Raw genomic sequence first — 17,992 nt, 5'->3', positions numbered from 1 at the left:
TTCAACATGCAAATACTAACATTTCTGTGTGTGCGGGGTCAGCAGGTACGAACTGCCACCCATACAGGTCCTGTCTGCTGAAATACCCCACCTGTAGGGGTCCTTCCTGTCCTAACAGCTCTCCCTTGGCTTCTCTGCAGGGGCATCGCCTCACCTGCCTGGGCTCTGACCCCTTGGTCCCGATCTGGAATCATGCTCTTCATCCTGTCAGCCTCTTCAGGGTGGTTGAAGCGAAAGAAGGATGATTGGCCAAGGCACACCATACAGCCTGTGGGGGGTGGCGTGGGGGGGTTAGTGCCAGCCATGTCACACCCTCTGCAGAGACCCTCCACATTCAAACATCAAATCAACATCCCTCTGCTAAACCAATCTGTGGCTAAACAGCAGATAGAGTGTTTACACAAGATACACCCGACTGGACATAACCAAGGGTACAACAGCATGTCCCTGGGGGAGCCTGCTTCCTAAAGCAGCTATTCATCAGCTAAGTAAAAGCCCCACTTTTTACACTGATTTCTCATTTCAGCCACATTGTACATTTGGTGCCAGACAAGTGACTGTCACTGTCTAATAGAGTCAAGGACTCAAACCCAAAGATTCCCACTTCAGGTGCCGTAAGGAAACTGATCTGCCGGTACAAACGAGGGACACTGTCTTTCAGACCATATTACTGCGCTGTCATGGTGCATTTCACTGGAAGAATGACACAGAGGTGGAAAACAGTGCAGGGTTTGAGATGAAGGCTGGCGGGGGCTGGAGCCGGACCATGGCGTCTGCCCGGCCTGCTATGCCTGGACAGCGCCTGCCCAGTCCAACGTGACCGGTGGCTGCTACAATGCCAGCAGCAGACAAGCATCTCATTTACTGGTGTCCAAGGTGAGTTACAGAGCAGCCAAGCTGAGAAGGAACACCATGTCAGATAACGAGGGAGCAGACTGAGGGGACATGCAGAATGGGTGAGCAAAGGACCAGCGGAACAGGTAGCAGAGGTTAGGCCTTGCTGGGCCACTGGTCACCTTGATGGGGACAGAAGGTAAACGTACAACCGGCTGGCTGGGGGAGCTAGGGGTCACCTGGCAAGAGGGGTCCTGCTCGACCAAACTGCAGGTCCATCCCGACCACCTTTCTAGTAAATGCCAAAGCATAGCTAAATTCAGTGCTGAATAAGCTGGTTTGACTGAACACCTCCGGAAATCATGTTCAGCTCCTCAGCTGTGGAATGGTCTTCCACCGGATGTGCGGGTTTCAGGCTCACTCTCAATATTCAAGTCTACATTAAAAACACACCTGTTTAGTTTAGCTTATTGGGACACTAGTTCTAGCTCTAGCTAACAGCTCACTCCCAGTTACACCAATAGTGTGAGGTGTAGAGCTGGGTGGGGATCGGTGCCATTGGCTTTGGATAAACTGGACTGACAGTGCTGCCACTCTAGCTACACGATCGCTTGTGGAATTGGAGTGCTGACATTTCTGGGACTCCCCATGCCTGCATTCCCATTTGCCTCTCCCTCCTACTTATGCTGCCATAGCCATATCTGCCGGAGCTTACACATTCCACTTCATATTGCACTCACCTAACTGTTAGCACTGCCTATAGCACAGGTATCAGACTCCAGTCCTGGGGGGCTGGAGCCCTGCACATTTTTGGGTTTGCCCTCATTTAACACACCTGATTCAACTTCTTGTGCAAATTACCACATAGCAGTTGAGCTGAATCATTTGTGGTGGAACAGGGAAAGAACTAAGCTAAACAGGGCTCCGGCCCCCCAGGACTGCAGTTTGACACCCCTGGCCTATAGTCTCCCCTACTTTGACTAATTGCACATTTTATTTCCCCTACTCCTCCTGGAGGGTGCTGCCTGGAGACCTCAATCTATCAAGATGTCCAGCACGCCCTGCGACATGTGACGTCACCACTACCCATGACGTCCTTGCATCCAGCTCGCCGTTCTGGTTGGCGATTGGAAGAAGCGTCGGCACCGGCTTGTCATCTCCCCCCTGCTCCCCGTTTGTGTCTCAAATTTCACTGTATTTGACTCTCCCTGCCGGCCCCTGGAGGATGGGCTCCCCCTTTGAGTCTGGTCCCTCCCAAGGTTTCTTCCTTCTAGGGAGTTTTTCCTTGCCACTGTCGCCTATGGCTTACTCACTGGAGGCTTAGGGTGGGGATGCTGTAAAGCGCTTTGAGACAATGTACATTTATTTCTACACAAAAATAAATTTGTTTGTTGTTCAGTCGATGGGCATCATAGGACGGCTGCGGTGAACAAAAGCCCATGAAGAAGGCCAGATACCAAGGATAATCATAAACTGAGAGGAAGATTCAGCAGGTGAGACAGAGACAACACCCACCCTCCAAGACTCACGACAACAAACATTCACAATCAGACAACTCTACTGCCAATGCAGTCCGATTAACCTGGCCTTCTCCTAATATGCAATGCTACTCCATGGATTAGAACACCCATTTTCTCAGAGCTATAATATACAGTCACTTTGCATCAGCTTGATCACATATGGACTGAATTGGTATAATCTTCAGATTCAGGGTGTTTCTGTCAGTATACAGTCTTTATAAATCACTCCAACCAATGATAAGATGTGTGAGATAAAAAGAGCCATTTTAACCAGACACCCAGGCTAACCAGATCAATCCAAAACTGAATAATCCCTTTTAAAAGAGAAAGAGACACCATAGAGAACAACATGCATGAAATGGAAGCAGGGACACATAACAGGACACCAGTCACATTGGCCAGGAATAGAAGCGTAATCTTATACAGGAGCTCTGTGACCCTGCAGAAGCGAAATAAGATCATAGCTCCGGTTTAACTTGGATTTTCAGGAAGGCCGTCCGCCACATAAATATATCCAGGTTATGAGGCTGAGAAAAGACTCAACCTGAGTCAGAAATTGTGCAGCTCCCGAAAACACAGCACCTATTCACAGACCTCTGCGGTCACCATGATCTAAAGGATCTGGGAAGGTGTTAGGATTAAATGGAGGCTACATCCCACACCCATATTAGTCAGGAGTATCATTCAAGGGGTGCAGACCCAACAAGCAGAGTATGAGAGCAGAACAGATTACTAAAGAGCTCCTCAGGGATACTGAGTTAGCAAAAATAATACTTAACACATCAGAAACATCGGATTAGTTAAAACTGAGCACTGCAAGTGTAGACATCTGGAGTGATACTGCACAGGTCAACATGACAGAGGAGCATCAAAGGCTCCATCTCACACAGGCAGGGTAACCCAGGCATGGTGGGTCCAAGCGTGTCAAACACTTACGTTTGGATCGGGTTCAAAGACACGCCGCCAGCACATTCGCCGTCACGTGAGGGCAGGTCGAACCATACAGGCAGACCGTGTTAGGCCCGGTGATGCGTCTGCCTGCCCGTCGCCCAGATAAATGGACCGTCGATGACGGGAGCCCGAAAACACCTCGGGGGGGTTGGCTAAACCACAAAGAACCCTCATAAACCCCCAATGGGAGTCATCTTACCGTGCCCAAAAACACCACCACAGAGACATCCCCCACAGAGTCACTGTGCACTGGTCGGCTTCTTCCTGTCGTTCGCTATGGAGACATGGAGCGATGCGCTCACCCCCACAAACCAGCCCCGACTGACCGGACACGGTGGGGGTGTGCGGGTTGGGTTTCACCAGACGCATAGAGATCAGCCCTGACAGCTAAGCACTGCCCCTCTGGGGCCCCCAAGCGTGCTGAGAGCTGGCTTCGGACCCAAAAAGCCAAAACGATAATACTAATGGGGACTGCAGATGGAGAGGCTCTGAACGAGCGAGGACACCGATACAGACAGCCGGCCTTAATCGACAGATGGAGAGGCTCTGAACGAGCGAGGACACCGATAGACAGCCGGCCTTAATCGACAGATGGAGAGGCTCTGAACGAGCGAGGACACCGATACAGACAGCCAGCCTAAATCGACAGATGGGGAGGCTCTGAACGAGCGAGGACACCGATACAGACAGCCGGCCTTAATCGACAGATGGAGAGGCTCTGAACGAACGAGGACACCGATAGACAGCCGGCCTTAATCGACAGATGGAGAGGCTCTGAACGAGCGAGGACACCGATAGACAGCCGGCCTTAATCGACAGATGGAGAGGCTCTGAACGAGCGAGGACACCGATACAGACAGCCGACCTTAATCGACAGATGGAGAGGCTCTGAACGAGCGAGGACACCGATACAGACAGCCGGCCTTAATCGACAGATGGAGAGGCTCTGAACGAACGAGGACACCGATAGACAGCCGGCCTTAATCGACAGATGGAGAGGCTCTGAACGAGCGAGGACACCGATAGACAGCCGGCCTTAATCGACAGATGGAGAGGCTCTGAACGAACGAGGACACCGATAGACAGCCGGCCTTAATCGACAGATGGAGAGGCTCTGAACGAGCGAGGACACCGATACAGACAGCCGACCTTAATCGACAGATGGAGAGGCTCTGAACGAGCGAGGACACCGATACAGACAGCCGGCCTTAATCGACAGATGGAGAGGCTCTGAACGAACGAGGACACCGATAGACAGCCGGCCTTAATCGACAGATGGAGAGGCTCTGAACGAGCGAGGACACCGATAGACAGCCGGCCTTAATCGACAGATGGAGAGGCTCTGAACGAGCGAGGACACCGATACAGACAGCCGACCTTAATCGACAGATGGAGAGGCTCTGAACGAGCGAGGACACCGATACAGACAGCCGACCTTAATCGACAGATGGAGAGGCTCTGAACGAGCGAGGACATCGATACAGACACCCAGCCATTGCTAACAGATGGGAGAATGGGATCAAGCCCATAGCCCGTAAGATGCAACACCTGCCCCGGGTACCTTGCGAGAGGCGCACAGGCGTGTAGGTGACCAGCCCGTCAATGGCACACTGGGTACCGCAGGGATGCAGCGTGATGATCCCTGCCCGGTTCTCAATGTAGCAATGCTGCGCCTCCATGCCAGGAGCCTGGATGCTGATGTCCATGCCGGCTCCACTGCCCAGCGAGGTACGGCCTGTGGGGACATCACAAACAGAAGGTGAATCTGCATGTGGTGAAAGGTCATGTGACTGTATCGCAATGAGTATAATATCAGATCAAACGGACAACAGAGTTGGCAGTATGGGCACACTGCTGGTCCCTTGTCAGTAGGGTGCGGCACCCCGCTGGGCCTGGATACATGCGGAAGAGAGTCGTACAGCCGCTGTATCCTCTCCTACAGCAAGTTGGCCCACAGCTGTTGTAACTAGCCCTCAAGATCCTGCAGATTGACACAGGGTCTAAGACGTGCAAGCTGATCCCACATATGTTCAATGGGGGAAAGATTGGGGGACCTGGAAACCAAAGGAGGACCTCAACACGATCCAGGCAGTCCATAGACACACAGGGGTAAGACATGAGGATGCAGGATGTCACTGACGTAGCACTGTGCCATCAGGATCCCCTGAATCACTACCAGAGATGACCTGAAGTCATACCCTATGGCTCCCCACACCATGATGTCATACCCTATGGCTCCCCACATCATGATGTCATACCCTATAGCTCCCCACACCATGATGTCATACTCTATGGCTCCGCACACCATGATGTCATACTCTATGGCTCCGCACACCATGATGTCATACCCTATGGCGCCGCACACCATGATGCCAGGAGTAACGGCGGTGTGTCTCTCCATAATACCCAATAACTGGTGTTAACGGCAGCCTATGCGTGAGACGGTGAACCCGTTGTCTGGCTAATGCCGTCGTAGAGACATGTTGCAGGATGACACAGGGTGCTGTAAAGAGTCAAATACCTGTGTCCGGATGGCAAGCACAGATGTCATGGGGTTCTGTAATGCTTGCCGCACAATACGACAACCCTCCCTTGGTGTGGTCTGTTTTGGTGGACCAGAACCTTCACGACATGTGTGGGTGGCATCACGTGCCCATTGGTTCCAACATTGGGCAACTGTGACATCTGCTTGCCCCAGATGCAGGGCAATTGCATGATACGACCACCCGGCCTCATGCAAACCCACAATACGACCCCAATCAAACGTCAACTGCTGGTAATGCTGTCTAATGCCTCTACGAGGCATCCTCTGTGTCTGGTGACTAGACCTGCCAGCTCCTTGCAAATCAAATCATTTACATACACATCGCTGGTCTGCACGTGTACCAGATTACATCCAAATCGGATCATTACTTCAGGGTGCTTAACTGTTTTTTTCAATGAGTATATATATGCACTGTGAATCAATTAAAAAAGTTTTTTTTTAACATTAAAACTTATATTTACGTGCCAATTCCCTAGATAAATGTAGAATTAACACAAACGGGAGTATATAGGTCATTCTCATGAACTCATTACTGTAACATATCAGTTTTCTCTAATTATTAAAAGTAGTTTGACTGCAGACTCAAATTATGCAACGTCTGCCTCAGAGGTAGTTATATTACCAATCATTTCTGTAATAAATTTTTTTTTTCATGAAACCCAGGGTAACAGTTCAGTCCATGAGGGAAAAAAAAGATAAAACAAACCAGATAGACAATTAGCAACTAAAGTTGCCACATAAATGTAGCAGAGTAAAATGGACAATATTTCCTTCTGGGATGTAGTTGAGTAGAAGCATAAAGTAACAAAAATAATAACAGTACTTAAATAAAGTACAAGTACCCCAGTTTTGTACTTAAGTGCAGTACTTGAGTAATAGCACACAGTTACATTATAGTACTGGTACACAGAATGTGGTTGCTTGGGAGACCATTAAACAGGTTACAGTTGCACAGTTTGCCGGCTCACAGGTGAGTATGTTTCAGTTTAGGAGTCCTGCGAAAGGTCACAGGAACCCGAGACTCCTGGGAAGAGCTGCTCCGGGTGAGTAACGGCGCCGGACACGCACCTTCAGGCAGAGGTATTAGAGTGACGGCAGTGCTGAGGCGGCCACTTCCAAGACTGACCAGGTGGGGGAGCTCCGCCTGGACCTTCAGTCCCTTCTCCATCTCAATCAGGTCCAGAGGGGTGCTCTGTGGTCACCGATAGAACATGACAGGAAGTTAGTTATGAAAGGTGAATCTGTACTGATGGGGGCAATTTTCTTCCTAGGCGAGATCTTCCATCACTGCTGCTCATTGCTGGGCCATGGAGCTCCTATCTGAGAGGATCTGAGGGTTTGCTCGGGACTGAAGTTTGACCCTACATTGCTAGACACGGGAATTCTAGTCACGTAGTTATGGAAACTAAAATCTTTAGACTCCACCAATGGAAACTCAGAGCTATGAACTGACAATGAAATGTTTCTGTGTGCTTGTGGGCTAAAGACAGACGGAAACACGTAAAAAAGCTGCCCATTTATGTAAAGGTTCATCGGAATTGTTATTGATTGAGAAAAAAACCCTGACATAGGCAAGCAGCGTCTAATGGGTCACAGAACAGTGACAGGGAGACGAGGTTCGACCCCTGATGGGTGCCACAGGGACGCAAACCGACGGGATCAGGCTGAGCGACACACAAATCAACTTATCTTCATATGTCACATCACAAAAACTAAAACAATTCCAGCCAATAATTTGTCCGCCATTTAAGAACAGACACACAGCAAGGTTGGTTGTGTTGGCAGAGCATGCATGCTACTGTTTTGGTGATATCATGGAAGAGAAAACTGCTCCCTCAGAGGAAACTTCGGATGTCGGTGAAGAACGCGATCGATCAGCAGCCAAAACAGCTTTTATTTCAGAGATATTGTGGATTTAAACAAGGTAAAAAGACGCCAGTTTAAAGTCCAACGCATCCTTTACGTGTCATAAATGTGCTTAATGGCAATGCTAAGAGAATCTTAAGCAAAAATGGTAGCACAAAGTAAAAAAAAGAAGTGAATTAACAGGAAAAATTGTGCATGCATATAAAAATATATATTGTGTATAGAAATATAGCCAGCAAAATATACTGGGAGACCCTTCATTGGCAAAATTTACCCCAGACAGGCAACTTGATAAATGATGAATAAATGATGAAATCATTCACCAAAAGCCACGAGCACCCACCTAGAGGCAGCGACAAGCCCGAGCACCCACCTAGAGGCAGCGACAAGCCCGAGCACCCACCTAGAGGCAGCGACAGGCCCGAGCACCCACCTAGAGGCAGCGACAGGCCCGAGCACCCACCTAGAGGCAGCGACAGGCCCGAGCACCCACCTAGAGGCAGCGACAGGCCCGAGCACCCACCTAAAGGCAGCGACAGGCCCGTGCACCCACCTAGAGGCAGCGACAGGCCCGAGCACCCACCTAGAGGCAGCGACAGGCCCGAGCACCCACCTGGAAGCACTGGTGTGCCTGCCAGCTCTGCATCACACCCTCCATGCCTGCCAAAGTGTCAGTCACACCCTCAGCCACATGGAGCTCCTGCGGAGAAACACGAGGCTGTTTCATACTCCTGAATGGTTTAATTGCACCTTTCCATAACACCAGATGAGACAGCTGCACTCTCAAGAGATGTTGGCAATTACTCAGCAGAATGCAGGTGTGGTGACTTCTGTGTTGTCAACCACATAATAAAAACCTCATAGGAGAACAAAACTAACTGCCTTAATAGACTCATAGCTTACCAATTTGCCTTTTGCTAAATCCTTTCCTTCCACTAAAAGGACAGAAGAATTCCCAACGATCCCCACGTGTTTCTCCATCTGGATGGTGCCAGTCAGAGAGACGGTGGCATTATGCCATTCTGAGCTGGCTTTTCACCACAGTCCACCATGTGAACCAGTAACAGGCAGTAAACAGCGTCTCAGGCAAACAAACACTGAGAACATGTGCTTGCTGAAATGATGACACTCCACAACGGGAACAAAGAGCCACAACAGGTCATAATAGTTTCCATAACGACTGTTAGCCAAGATGCGTGCCGGAAGCGCCCCCTGCCCCCCCCCCTCACTCATTCAGGCTATGAACATGGACTGCTACAAAATATCCGCCCGCTGCTGTCAATGTCCGCCTGTGAGCCACAGCAGAAGGAGACGTTTACAAAGAATTACACTGAAAGCTACACATGTAGTCACACCTTATGTGGGCATGATGTCAGAAAGTCAGACCCTGAGCATCTGACGTCCACTTTTGTCTCCTCACCCAAGCAAGTCACTCAGATGAGACTATTGCGATGCAGTACGCAGAGTCCACCTCCCCCACCAGCACCCCCATCCCCCCAGGGCTGTCCAAGGCTGCCAAGGATTCACAGAATCCGTCTGCCCCCCCCCGGTCCAAAATGCCCCTCTGGAAATTCCATTACCGTAATGTAGAAGCTTCAGCAATAGCTGAAGCCCCCAAAAGCTCAGAGAACAAAACAACACATTTGTCTATAAAGGAAATGGAAAGTCAATTGGAAATTAACCGGCAGGCAACTTATGAAAGTTCTGGTAAGATTAAGCAGACGGCACAATCTGCGCAGACGGTATGTAATGTGCTCTGGCGAAAGAGAACAACTCATGCCAGAGCAAGTCCCAGAGAATGAGCGCAGGACATGAACAGGAAAATCTGAGCATCTACCTTGAGAGTAAACACACTGTCTTTACGTTACAGCATTGTAACGGAGCATTTCCGAAACGCTGTAGGATCCCACACTCTCTTAGCATTTGATATCAGAGTCTGTAGTTACTGTTGCCACAAATCCTTTCTGTTTACATCCCATGGGAGCAGAGTGGAACATTTCACTACTGTTATTTACATCATATTATTAAAACAAAGACACATCCAAGGTGAAAGAAAAATCAAGACTAAACAAAGAGCTCTTCTATATAATATTTAGCAAATGAAACCGGCACTGAAACGAGATACCAAGAATCATTACCTTTGGCCAATTTTACAAAGGTGACAGGGTCTCCATTTTGAAGGGTTTTACCGTGAAGCTGTTCTCCTGTTCTGACTCTACAGCCTGCTGTTGACTTTACACAGGATCATAACAGCCCTCTGTCTGTCTCTCTGCGTCTGTCTGTTTGTGTCTCTTGTTCTCTCGGGATGCCTGCTTCAACTAATGGGCCAAACTTGTCCACGCTTGCTAAGAAGGCTTAGCCCTACATTCCTACCCTACAGTCAGCACGCAGATAAGCAGCCTGCAGCTATGAAGAAAAGGAGGAGGACGACAGAAAGGAGGGGAGAGACGAGAGAGAAAGAGACAGAGGTGCAGGGAGACTGAGACAGAAATATGGTAAAATTAGAAAGATTAAAATATGAGCATTTGACCTCTTCAGATGTAAGCCCCCCACAGAGAGCCATTCACTTGCCATTCTGCAGTGGCTGTGATCAGTCTCTAAATCCCAGAACTGGCCTAGAACTTTGCAAGCTGACATACTTGTGTTCCAGCCGATGAACAGAACAAGAAAAGGCTGGGGCTGTTTGCAGGTCGGAAGCTGCAGACGTGGAGAGTTACCTGCCTAGACGGAGACCCTACGAGCCCAAGTGAGGATCTGAGTAAGGACCTGAAAGCATGGCCCTCAGTGACACCATGGCAGCATCCATCCATAATGCTTTCTGCCGCTGCTCTCGCTGCTCCCCTCATTGGTTAGGAGGAGGTCACTAAATAAACCTGCGGCAATAGGAAACCGGATGTCTTCCACACCCATTGATCAAATGACGCAGGAGCTGAAGCCTGCCCCCGGAAAGCATGCCGGATCAACAATCCTCACCACAGGAAGGACAGTCGGGCCATAAACTGCAGCTGCTGGACATTCAGCTCAGGAGAAAGAGCCATATTGCAGAGGAAAGGCACAGGCACAGGCGGAGCGTGGGAATGCGCAGCTCTGCTCCCAACTGGCAGGCCCAGGCCCTCCGCTTTCTGGGGCGCTTAAGGTGGCCATTAACCATTTTAGTGGGTCACCCAAAAAGTGCTGCTGTAGGACCGTCAGGAGCATCGTCACCACAGAGCACGTATCAGTTAGCCCCAACCGTGCAGCGTCACCACAGAGCACGTATCGTTTAGCCCCAACCGTGCAGCATCACCACAGAGCACGTAGCGTTCAGCCCCAACCGTGCAGCGTCACCACAGAGCACGTATCGGTTAGCCCCAACCGTGCAGCGTCACCACAGAGCACATATCGGTTAGTCCCAACCGTGCAGCGTCACCACAGAGCACGTAGCGTTCAGCCCCAACCGTGCAGCGTCACCACAGAGCATGTATCGGTTAGCCCCAACCGTGCAGCGTCACCACAGAGCACGTAGCGTTCAGCCCCAACCGTGCAGCGTCACCACAGAGCACATATCGGTTAGTCCCAACCGTGCAGCGTCACCACAGAGCACGTAGCGTTCAGCCCCAACCGTGCAGCATCACCACAGAGCACGTAGCGTTCAGCCCCAACCGTGCAGCGTCACCACAGAGCACGTATCGGTTAGCCCCAACCGTGCAGCGTCACCACAGAGCACATATCGGTTAGTCCCAACCGTGCAGCGTCACCACAGAGCACGTAGCGTTCAGCCCCAACCGTGCAGCGTCACCACAGAGCATGTATCGGTTAGCCCCAACCGTGCAGCGTCACCACAGAGCACGTAGCGTTCAGCCCCAACCGTGCAGCGTCACCACAGAGCACGTATCGGTTAGCCCCAACCGTGCAGCGTCACCACAGAGCACATATCGGTTAGCCCCAACCGTGCAGCGTCACCACAGAGCACGTAGCGTTCAGCCCCAACCGTGCAGCGTCACCACAGAGCATGTATCGGTTAGCCCCAACCGTGCAGCGTCACCACAGAGCACGTAACGTTCAGCCCCAACCGTGCAGCGTCACCACAGAGCACATAGCGTTCAGCCCCAACCATGCAGCATCACCAAAGAGTGTGTAGCGATTAGCCCCAACCACATGGTGTCACCACAGAGCATATGTAGCGGTTAGCCGCAACCTTGCAGTGTCACTACAGAGCACATAGCATTTAGCCCCAACCGTGCAGCATAACCTCAGAGCATGTAGCGGTTAGCCCCAACTGTGCAGGATCACCATAAAGCGCGTAGCATTTAGCCCCAACCGCGCAGCATCACCTCAGAGCGCGTAGCGATTAGCCCCAACCGCGTGGTGTCACCACAGAGTATGTAGCGGTTAGCCCCAACTGTGCAAGATCACCATAGAGCGCGTAGCATTTAGCCCCAACCGTGCAGCATAACCTCAGAGCGTGTAGCGATAAACTCAGGAGAAACCATGCATATGTCCTGAAGATTCTAGCGGACAATCCAGTTGGTTTTCTCCCAGAGATGCCGAAGCGAGCCAATGACAGCAGGAAACTAGACGGATGACGATACCATCTGGCATCATAATTATTCCCAATTTTATCTATTGTTTTCCATTATTCTTACATAAAGCTCTATATAGACAAACTTGCCTACGTGTATTTAGATATTCATTTTTGATCGCAATGATAATGTGATCTAAGCATATTTAAAAGGAAAGAAATGTTGAATTTTTAAAATAATTTCCCTTGGGATGATTAAACACCACATGTTGTTGTGACAATTCACATTTTTTATGTGTAGTTAATTATGTGCTGTGACCTTCTGGATAAGATTTTTTTTTTATTTTCCCCAGAACCTCACTGCAACTAAATTAATCAAACCAAGAAAATCAGTCCCACCAGCACAGCCAAGCTGACACCTCACTCGCCAGCAGGAATCTCCCCTTACTGCCTCCTGCCTACAACCAGCATCTAACAAAAGCTTCACATACCCCAAAAAACCACATTAAAGAAAAAAATCCATTTTGGTCACATCCGGTTTGCATCCTGATCCCCTCGCCCACTCCCAATGTGTAAGAGGTTATTCGTCTGGGCTGCTCTTTGGTGACACAAATGCCACAAAGGGCCTTAATGCCGGGTGGGATGGTGCAGTAATCAAGCTCAAAGTCACCTTCCCAGCAGAGGGTCAAGATGGGCCAAAGCAACATCAAAAGTTCCACTTGCATGTACATTTCAGGAGGGAGGCTGAACGGCCGCCCAGGCGGCCAATCAGCGGGGGCAGGGAGGCAGGACAGACACCCGGGCGGCAAATCAGTGGGGGGAGGGAAGCAGAACAGCCGCCCAGACGGCCATTTAGTGAAGGGGGTGGGAAGTAGAACAGCCACCCAGACGGCCATTCAGCACAGGAGGAGGGGTTCAGAACAGCAAAACACGCAGAGGTTTCCTATTTGTTAGCTGGTGTAAGCGAGCTGTTTATACCAGCCTTAGGACAAACAGCTACATCCAATAGGCAATAGGTGATACAATAGTGGTTCAGGATACATTGTAGGGTTAGTGTCACAGTAATATTTCACAAACGGTGCTTGTGGAGCAGCAGCATAACCACATTCTGAAAGCCACAGATATCAGCAGGCATCGCGGGCACTCCAGCCGTTATGGGTGCAATATTCCTCCCGAATATGTGGGCCGACTGTAGCATCCCCCATGAGGGGCTGAACAATCTGGAGGACATCCAGGGGCCTGCAGCCATTGAGCTACTGGGCAGAATGGCAGCGGAAACCTGGGGAGCTGAAGACAGCCGCGCTCATATCGGGCAAGGCAGCGCCAGACACCAAGCAGCTCAACTATCTTTACGTGGAGTCGTGGACTTCCTGTGAGGCTTCTTCCGGTGGGCTGAGGCCTGGCTCAGACAGGCTTCCAGAGATACCAGGAGACCGCAGCTGTCCATATGGGACTAGAAGCACTTCCACAGTCTCCACTTGTCATCCAGGAAATGAGTGAGTGATCCCAGCTGACCAACAATCACACAGCGGAAACTGCAAGCAGCGGACAGTGAGGAGAAGCCTGCCAAGCACAATGAGCTCTCATCGGCTGAGTACGCAGAGTCCTTATTCATCTTACTATTATTTCATGGTGGTGCGCTGCATTTTTATTACACTTGGACGTGTCCTCACCTTATAAAGTAGTACATCTATTTAGAGGTGCACCGATTCCATATTCAGGATCAGTATCAGCACCGATCCAAACCTATTAAACAGATTGGGTATCAGCCACTTGTGACCGATCCACGTCCGATGTTTACTTTCTTAGTTTTCGGTAGCCTTTCAAAAGATAACTCCTATTTCTTGTTAAATCGTTTTGTACAATCAATCGTACAACAGCTCTTTCCCATTTTATATGCGTTAGCTGATCGCTAACACTGCAATTCAGATGATTTGCCACTCAGTGAGTGTGAGCGCAGTGACTTCCGCCTATTGTGACGTCAAAACCCACTAAATAAAGTGCACGCAATTGTGCAAGACAATATAAGTAACATGAAAAAAGCAATAGATGATCTAGGAGTCACTAGGTTGAGCTGTTTTGCACACTGGCTACAGCTTCTGATACACGAGGGGCTGCAATCGCAGTGAAGTGTAAGTGACGCTATTATCAGTGGGAGAAAGTGGGGGGGCATTTTAAGTATTCATCTCTTGTTTATCCTCGCTTGGAACATATTCAAATTACATAACTACAAATGCCTCAAAAATGCTTAAAACAACATGTACAAACAAGGAGGAATAGTACATTATGTATGTTTCTAGTGGCCTAATTACAGAATTTTTGGCATACGTTTTTGTATTTAGTAGTTTAAAAAAAGAGTTTTGGTATGAGATCAGTCCTCACATCGGCCAATACCCTCTGTTCAGGTATACGGATTGTATCGGCATTGGAAAAGTAGAATCGGCGCACCTCTACATCTATTCCTTTAAAAGGAGGACCACGTAAAAGATATTTAATATGGTCAGATGCAGACAAATTAAACTGCACCAATACAGGAGGAGTCCTCTTTCCACACCCCAGTGAAGCCCCATAATCAGGTGGCCCAAAGACAATGTTTCATAGGCACATTTTCCAGGGAAGATATAGGAGGTCATTTCAAAATGAAGAATGTGAGCCCACTGAAGACTACAGCCAGCAGCTGCCCAGGCAAAAGAAACATCTCTCCATCTATAGGAATAATCTATAAGATTTCCGTGGACTATTATTAGTAAATGCAGCAACAATCCTCAAAGAAAAGCAAAGAAACACAACAAACAGCTCCTCTTATCCTGAGAACCTCTGCCTTGGATCTCATACTGAGAGATTGCTCTTTCTCTGGCCTCAAAATGTCCTCATGTCTGCAATACGGAGAACTGTCCAGGTGCCAGTGAGTATGTTTGTGGGGGCGGGGGGGGGGGGGGGGGGGAGTACATGTGAACATGATCTTCCACCGGGGGCTGCTCTGATGTTCCATTGACATATTGACTTTTGGCCGTTTGCATCCCAGAGACACAGAATTCCACAGGAATTCCAGCCCAGCCGACACAAAGGCGGCCTTTCAGCATGGGTGATCCCTGCAGAGGAGTGGGGAAAGGGGCTGCCCCCCTCCCCCAGGGAGGGCAGGACCGTGGGCTTGGATCCAAGACACAGTTATGCAAAGCTCCCACCCAAATACTGTGAGACCCAGCAGAGCGGGTTAGGAATTATAGATTTAACCCAAAACTCATATAAAAACAACATCATTACAAGGTGGTTTACAGTGAAGAGGAATGACTACTTTAGTTTGCCCAGATCTAGACCAACAGCAGATATGATTCAGGCTTAATAATCCCAAGCTGAGTGACATACTTAAAATGACATTCAACACCTTCTTGTGTTTCCACAATTGTATTTCTTAGGCAGGATGACCCAGGACGGCCCTGCCACAGTCAGAGCAGCGATCCCAGAGGGAACCTTCCAGCCACTCATTATTCTCCCTGCCGCTTCTCCGTGACACAACTGGGGCACAGGAAAGCGATAATACAGAAAACATTTATTTATTGAAAGAGTGAAACTGCAAAACCAAGAACAGAGCCTCTCATCCAATAGTGGTTCAGCAGCTGACCACGACAGGAACGAGGAGAGCAAACAGGAAGAAGCTGACAGGTGACCCGAGAGTCTCAGCATCCCATTTCACTCATTTTATGTACTCTTTTTGCTTTATAAACATTTGAGCTTATCTGCATCATACATTTCAAGCGAGAGCTCTGATGCCATCTACTGCTGGCTCAGCTCCCTGACCCCTGCGTCCTCGAAATACACACAGCATTCAGTCAAGTAAAAATACGGTAAAACCAGCCACTGCTGCCAATACGGTGGAGCCTTGTGAGATTCAGCCAGCCTGCCAAGTGGGAAACTATCCACCACCAGCTGGGTGGGGGAACAGTTTATCATTAACTTCATGGCAGGAGGTGGAAAGGAAATGACATCACAGAAAAATCGCACTAGCTACTGAAACACATGGACAACACCTGGCTATAGCCGACTCTTCTCGTTTTCAGTATTTAACATCAAGCAGGCTGAGCCAGTGTCTCCCACTCCCTCACCCCAAGCATCTACCCAGGCTATTACTGGGAGGCGAGACCCTCCCAGCACAAAGACCTGCAATAAACACCCACTCACAAGTCCAGCTGGCTTTGTCATTCCCACCAGAAAACAGAGGTCTCATTAGCGCAGTTGGCAGTATGAATGTGTTTGCTCATCTCCGCTGAGAGTTTAGAAGTTCATCTGGTCACAGATCAGATCTTCATTTCCTGTCAGCTCCTTAAAGGCAGCTCTGTTGGGGGCTGACATGGGCCCCTGTTGGACCAATGACAAGCTCACTCTCAGCCATAACATCACAGTTCACAAAAGGGCACTCTCTCCCCTTATACAGCACTATCTTTCCTTGCTAGGAGTCAGCATAAATACCTATCCCAGGGGCACCATATGACAAGACCTCTCCCAGATCTTGATTCCAGCAGTTCAATCACCTCCCAGTGACTGTGGAGATGTGTGTACAAGGTGGAGAACAATGACGCATCGGATGACGGGGCAGCATTTATGTTATGTCTGAGACTCATAAGCCACAGCCTGTTCGGATTACCTGGAGGGAAAAAAAAACTCAGCACTGCAAAACGATACGTGTAAAATAGATATCTGTCAGCTTTACTTATGGTATCGCTTCGCTACCCTCCGACAGGTGTACCGACTTTTTTTGGAGGGGGCGGCAGTTCCTTAGAGTACAATTACTAGTTCTGGTCGACTATACTTGATGTGCACAATTTCCAGCTCTCTTTCAAATGCTAACAACCTCGGTGCCAGAGGACAAATTAGGTCGACCAGGGAAAGTATTAAGTTAGGCGTTTAATTTCTTGAGTTCTCTGTAAATCAGTGTACAGCACTGCACATACTAGAAACTCAACGCTATATCACTTGGATTTGGCAAAAAAAAATACGAAATCTATTTAAGACCCGAGTCCATCTAAAAGGGCGCATATAAGCAAGAACTGATACGACAGAGCTGAAGAACACATTATTATGCGCATAATATTTGTAGTGACCAAATCATGAATCCACCCAGTGTGCTTAAATACAAAAAAATACACAAGGAAAAAAGAAAGGCACATATTACCTGTACGCGATTTTCCCGGCAGTCCAACAGTTAAAGCCCAGTTAAATCAGCCGGCGTTTTTTACTAAGGCAAGCCGTAACTCCTCTTCAAACTGAGTACGTAACGAGGATCGAGGGGGTCTTTCTGACAGGGGAATTGTGTCCGATCACGATCGCAAAACAAAAATGCCACGATGAAGGAACAAAACAAAGCAAACCCGGCGATAACGGCGCTGTCCGACACTCTTCACGGCACCGAGGCCGTCCTCTGCCTCCCAGCCAAAGCAATTCCTGTTTTAGAAGAAAAAAAACACGTGTCCAACTGGAAACTTCACCAGGCATTCAAGCACCGTGTTTTTAATGTTCCAAAACCTGAAATAACAATGGTGCTAATGGGAATTACTGTCCATCTACAGCAGCATAATAGAAAAGGCACGCAGACCTTATCAAACTTCAGAGGCACGGAGACGTCCGGGAAGGCTGCCGCCTCACAGCGCCAATCTGCCTTGGGCGGCAGCTGTGTTTTACAGTATTTTGTGCGCCCCATAAACTATAGGCTTCCGTTTATTCGGTCGTATTTCTACGGCTCTTGCAGTATTAAAATCCTGGGGAAGGTCAAAAAACGCT

General features: G+C 49.2%; 1 protein-coding gene across 30 annotated transcripts in view; it reads right to left on the bottom strand.

Moving 5' to 3' along the window:
• Positions 1–17,866, bottom strand: part of LOC111833775 (pleckstrin homology-like domain family B member 1) — a 39,216-nt gene extending 21,350 nt beyond the window's left edge. For 14 of the 30 annotated variants that reach the window (XR_011983374.1, XM_072701677.1, XM_072701680.1 and 11 more), the window contains exons 1-5: positions 10,434–10,590; positions 8,330–8,416; positions 6,919–7,042; positions 4,867–5,040; positions 92–268 (exon numbers count right to left, since the gene is read on the bottom strand). Coding sequence is in view for 29 of the 30 variants with exons in the window: in XM_072701677.1 (XP_072557778.1) it covers positions 92–268; positions 4,867–5,040; positions 6,919–7,042; positions 8,330–8,416; positions 10,434–10,562 (691 nt within the window). In the remaining variant the exon portion in view is untranslated. The other 16 variants (XM_072701683.1, XM_072701684.1, XM_072701702.1 and 13 more) reach the window with 14 other exon arrangements.
• Between the last annotated feature and the right edge of the window lie 126 nt (positions 17,867–17,992).

The sequence above is a fragment of the Paramormyrops kingsleyae genome, chromosome 17 (genome assembly GCF_048594095.1).
Source record: "Paramormyrops kingsleyae isolate MSU_618 chromosome 17, PKINGS_0.4, whole genome shotgun sequence".
Taxonomy (NCBI): domain Eukaryota; kingdom Metazoa; phylum Chordata; class Actinopteri; order Osteoglossiformes; family Mormyridae; genus Paramormyrops; species Paramormyrops kingsleyae.
The sequence above is the reverse complement of the archived record's forward strand: the minus strand, read 5'-3'. Positions and strand labels throughout refer to the sequence as shown.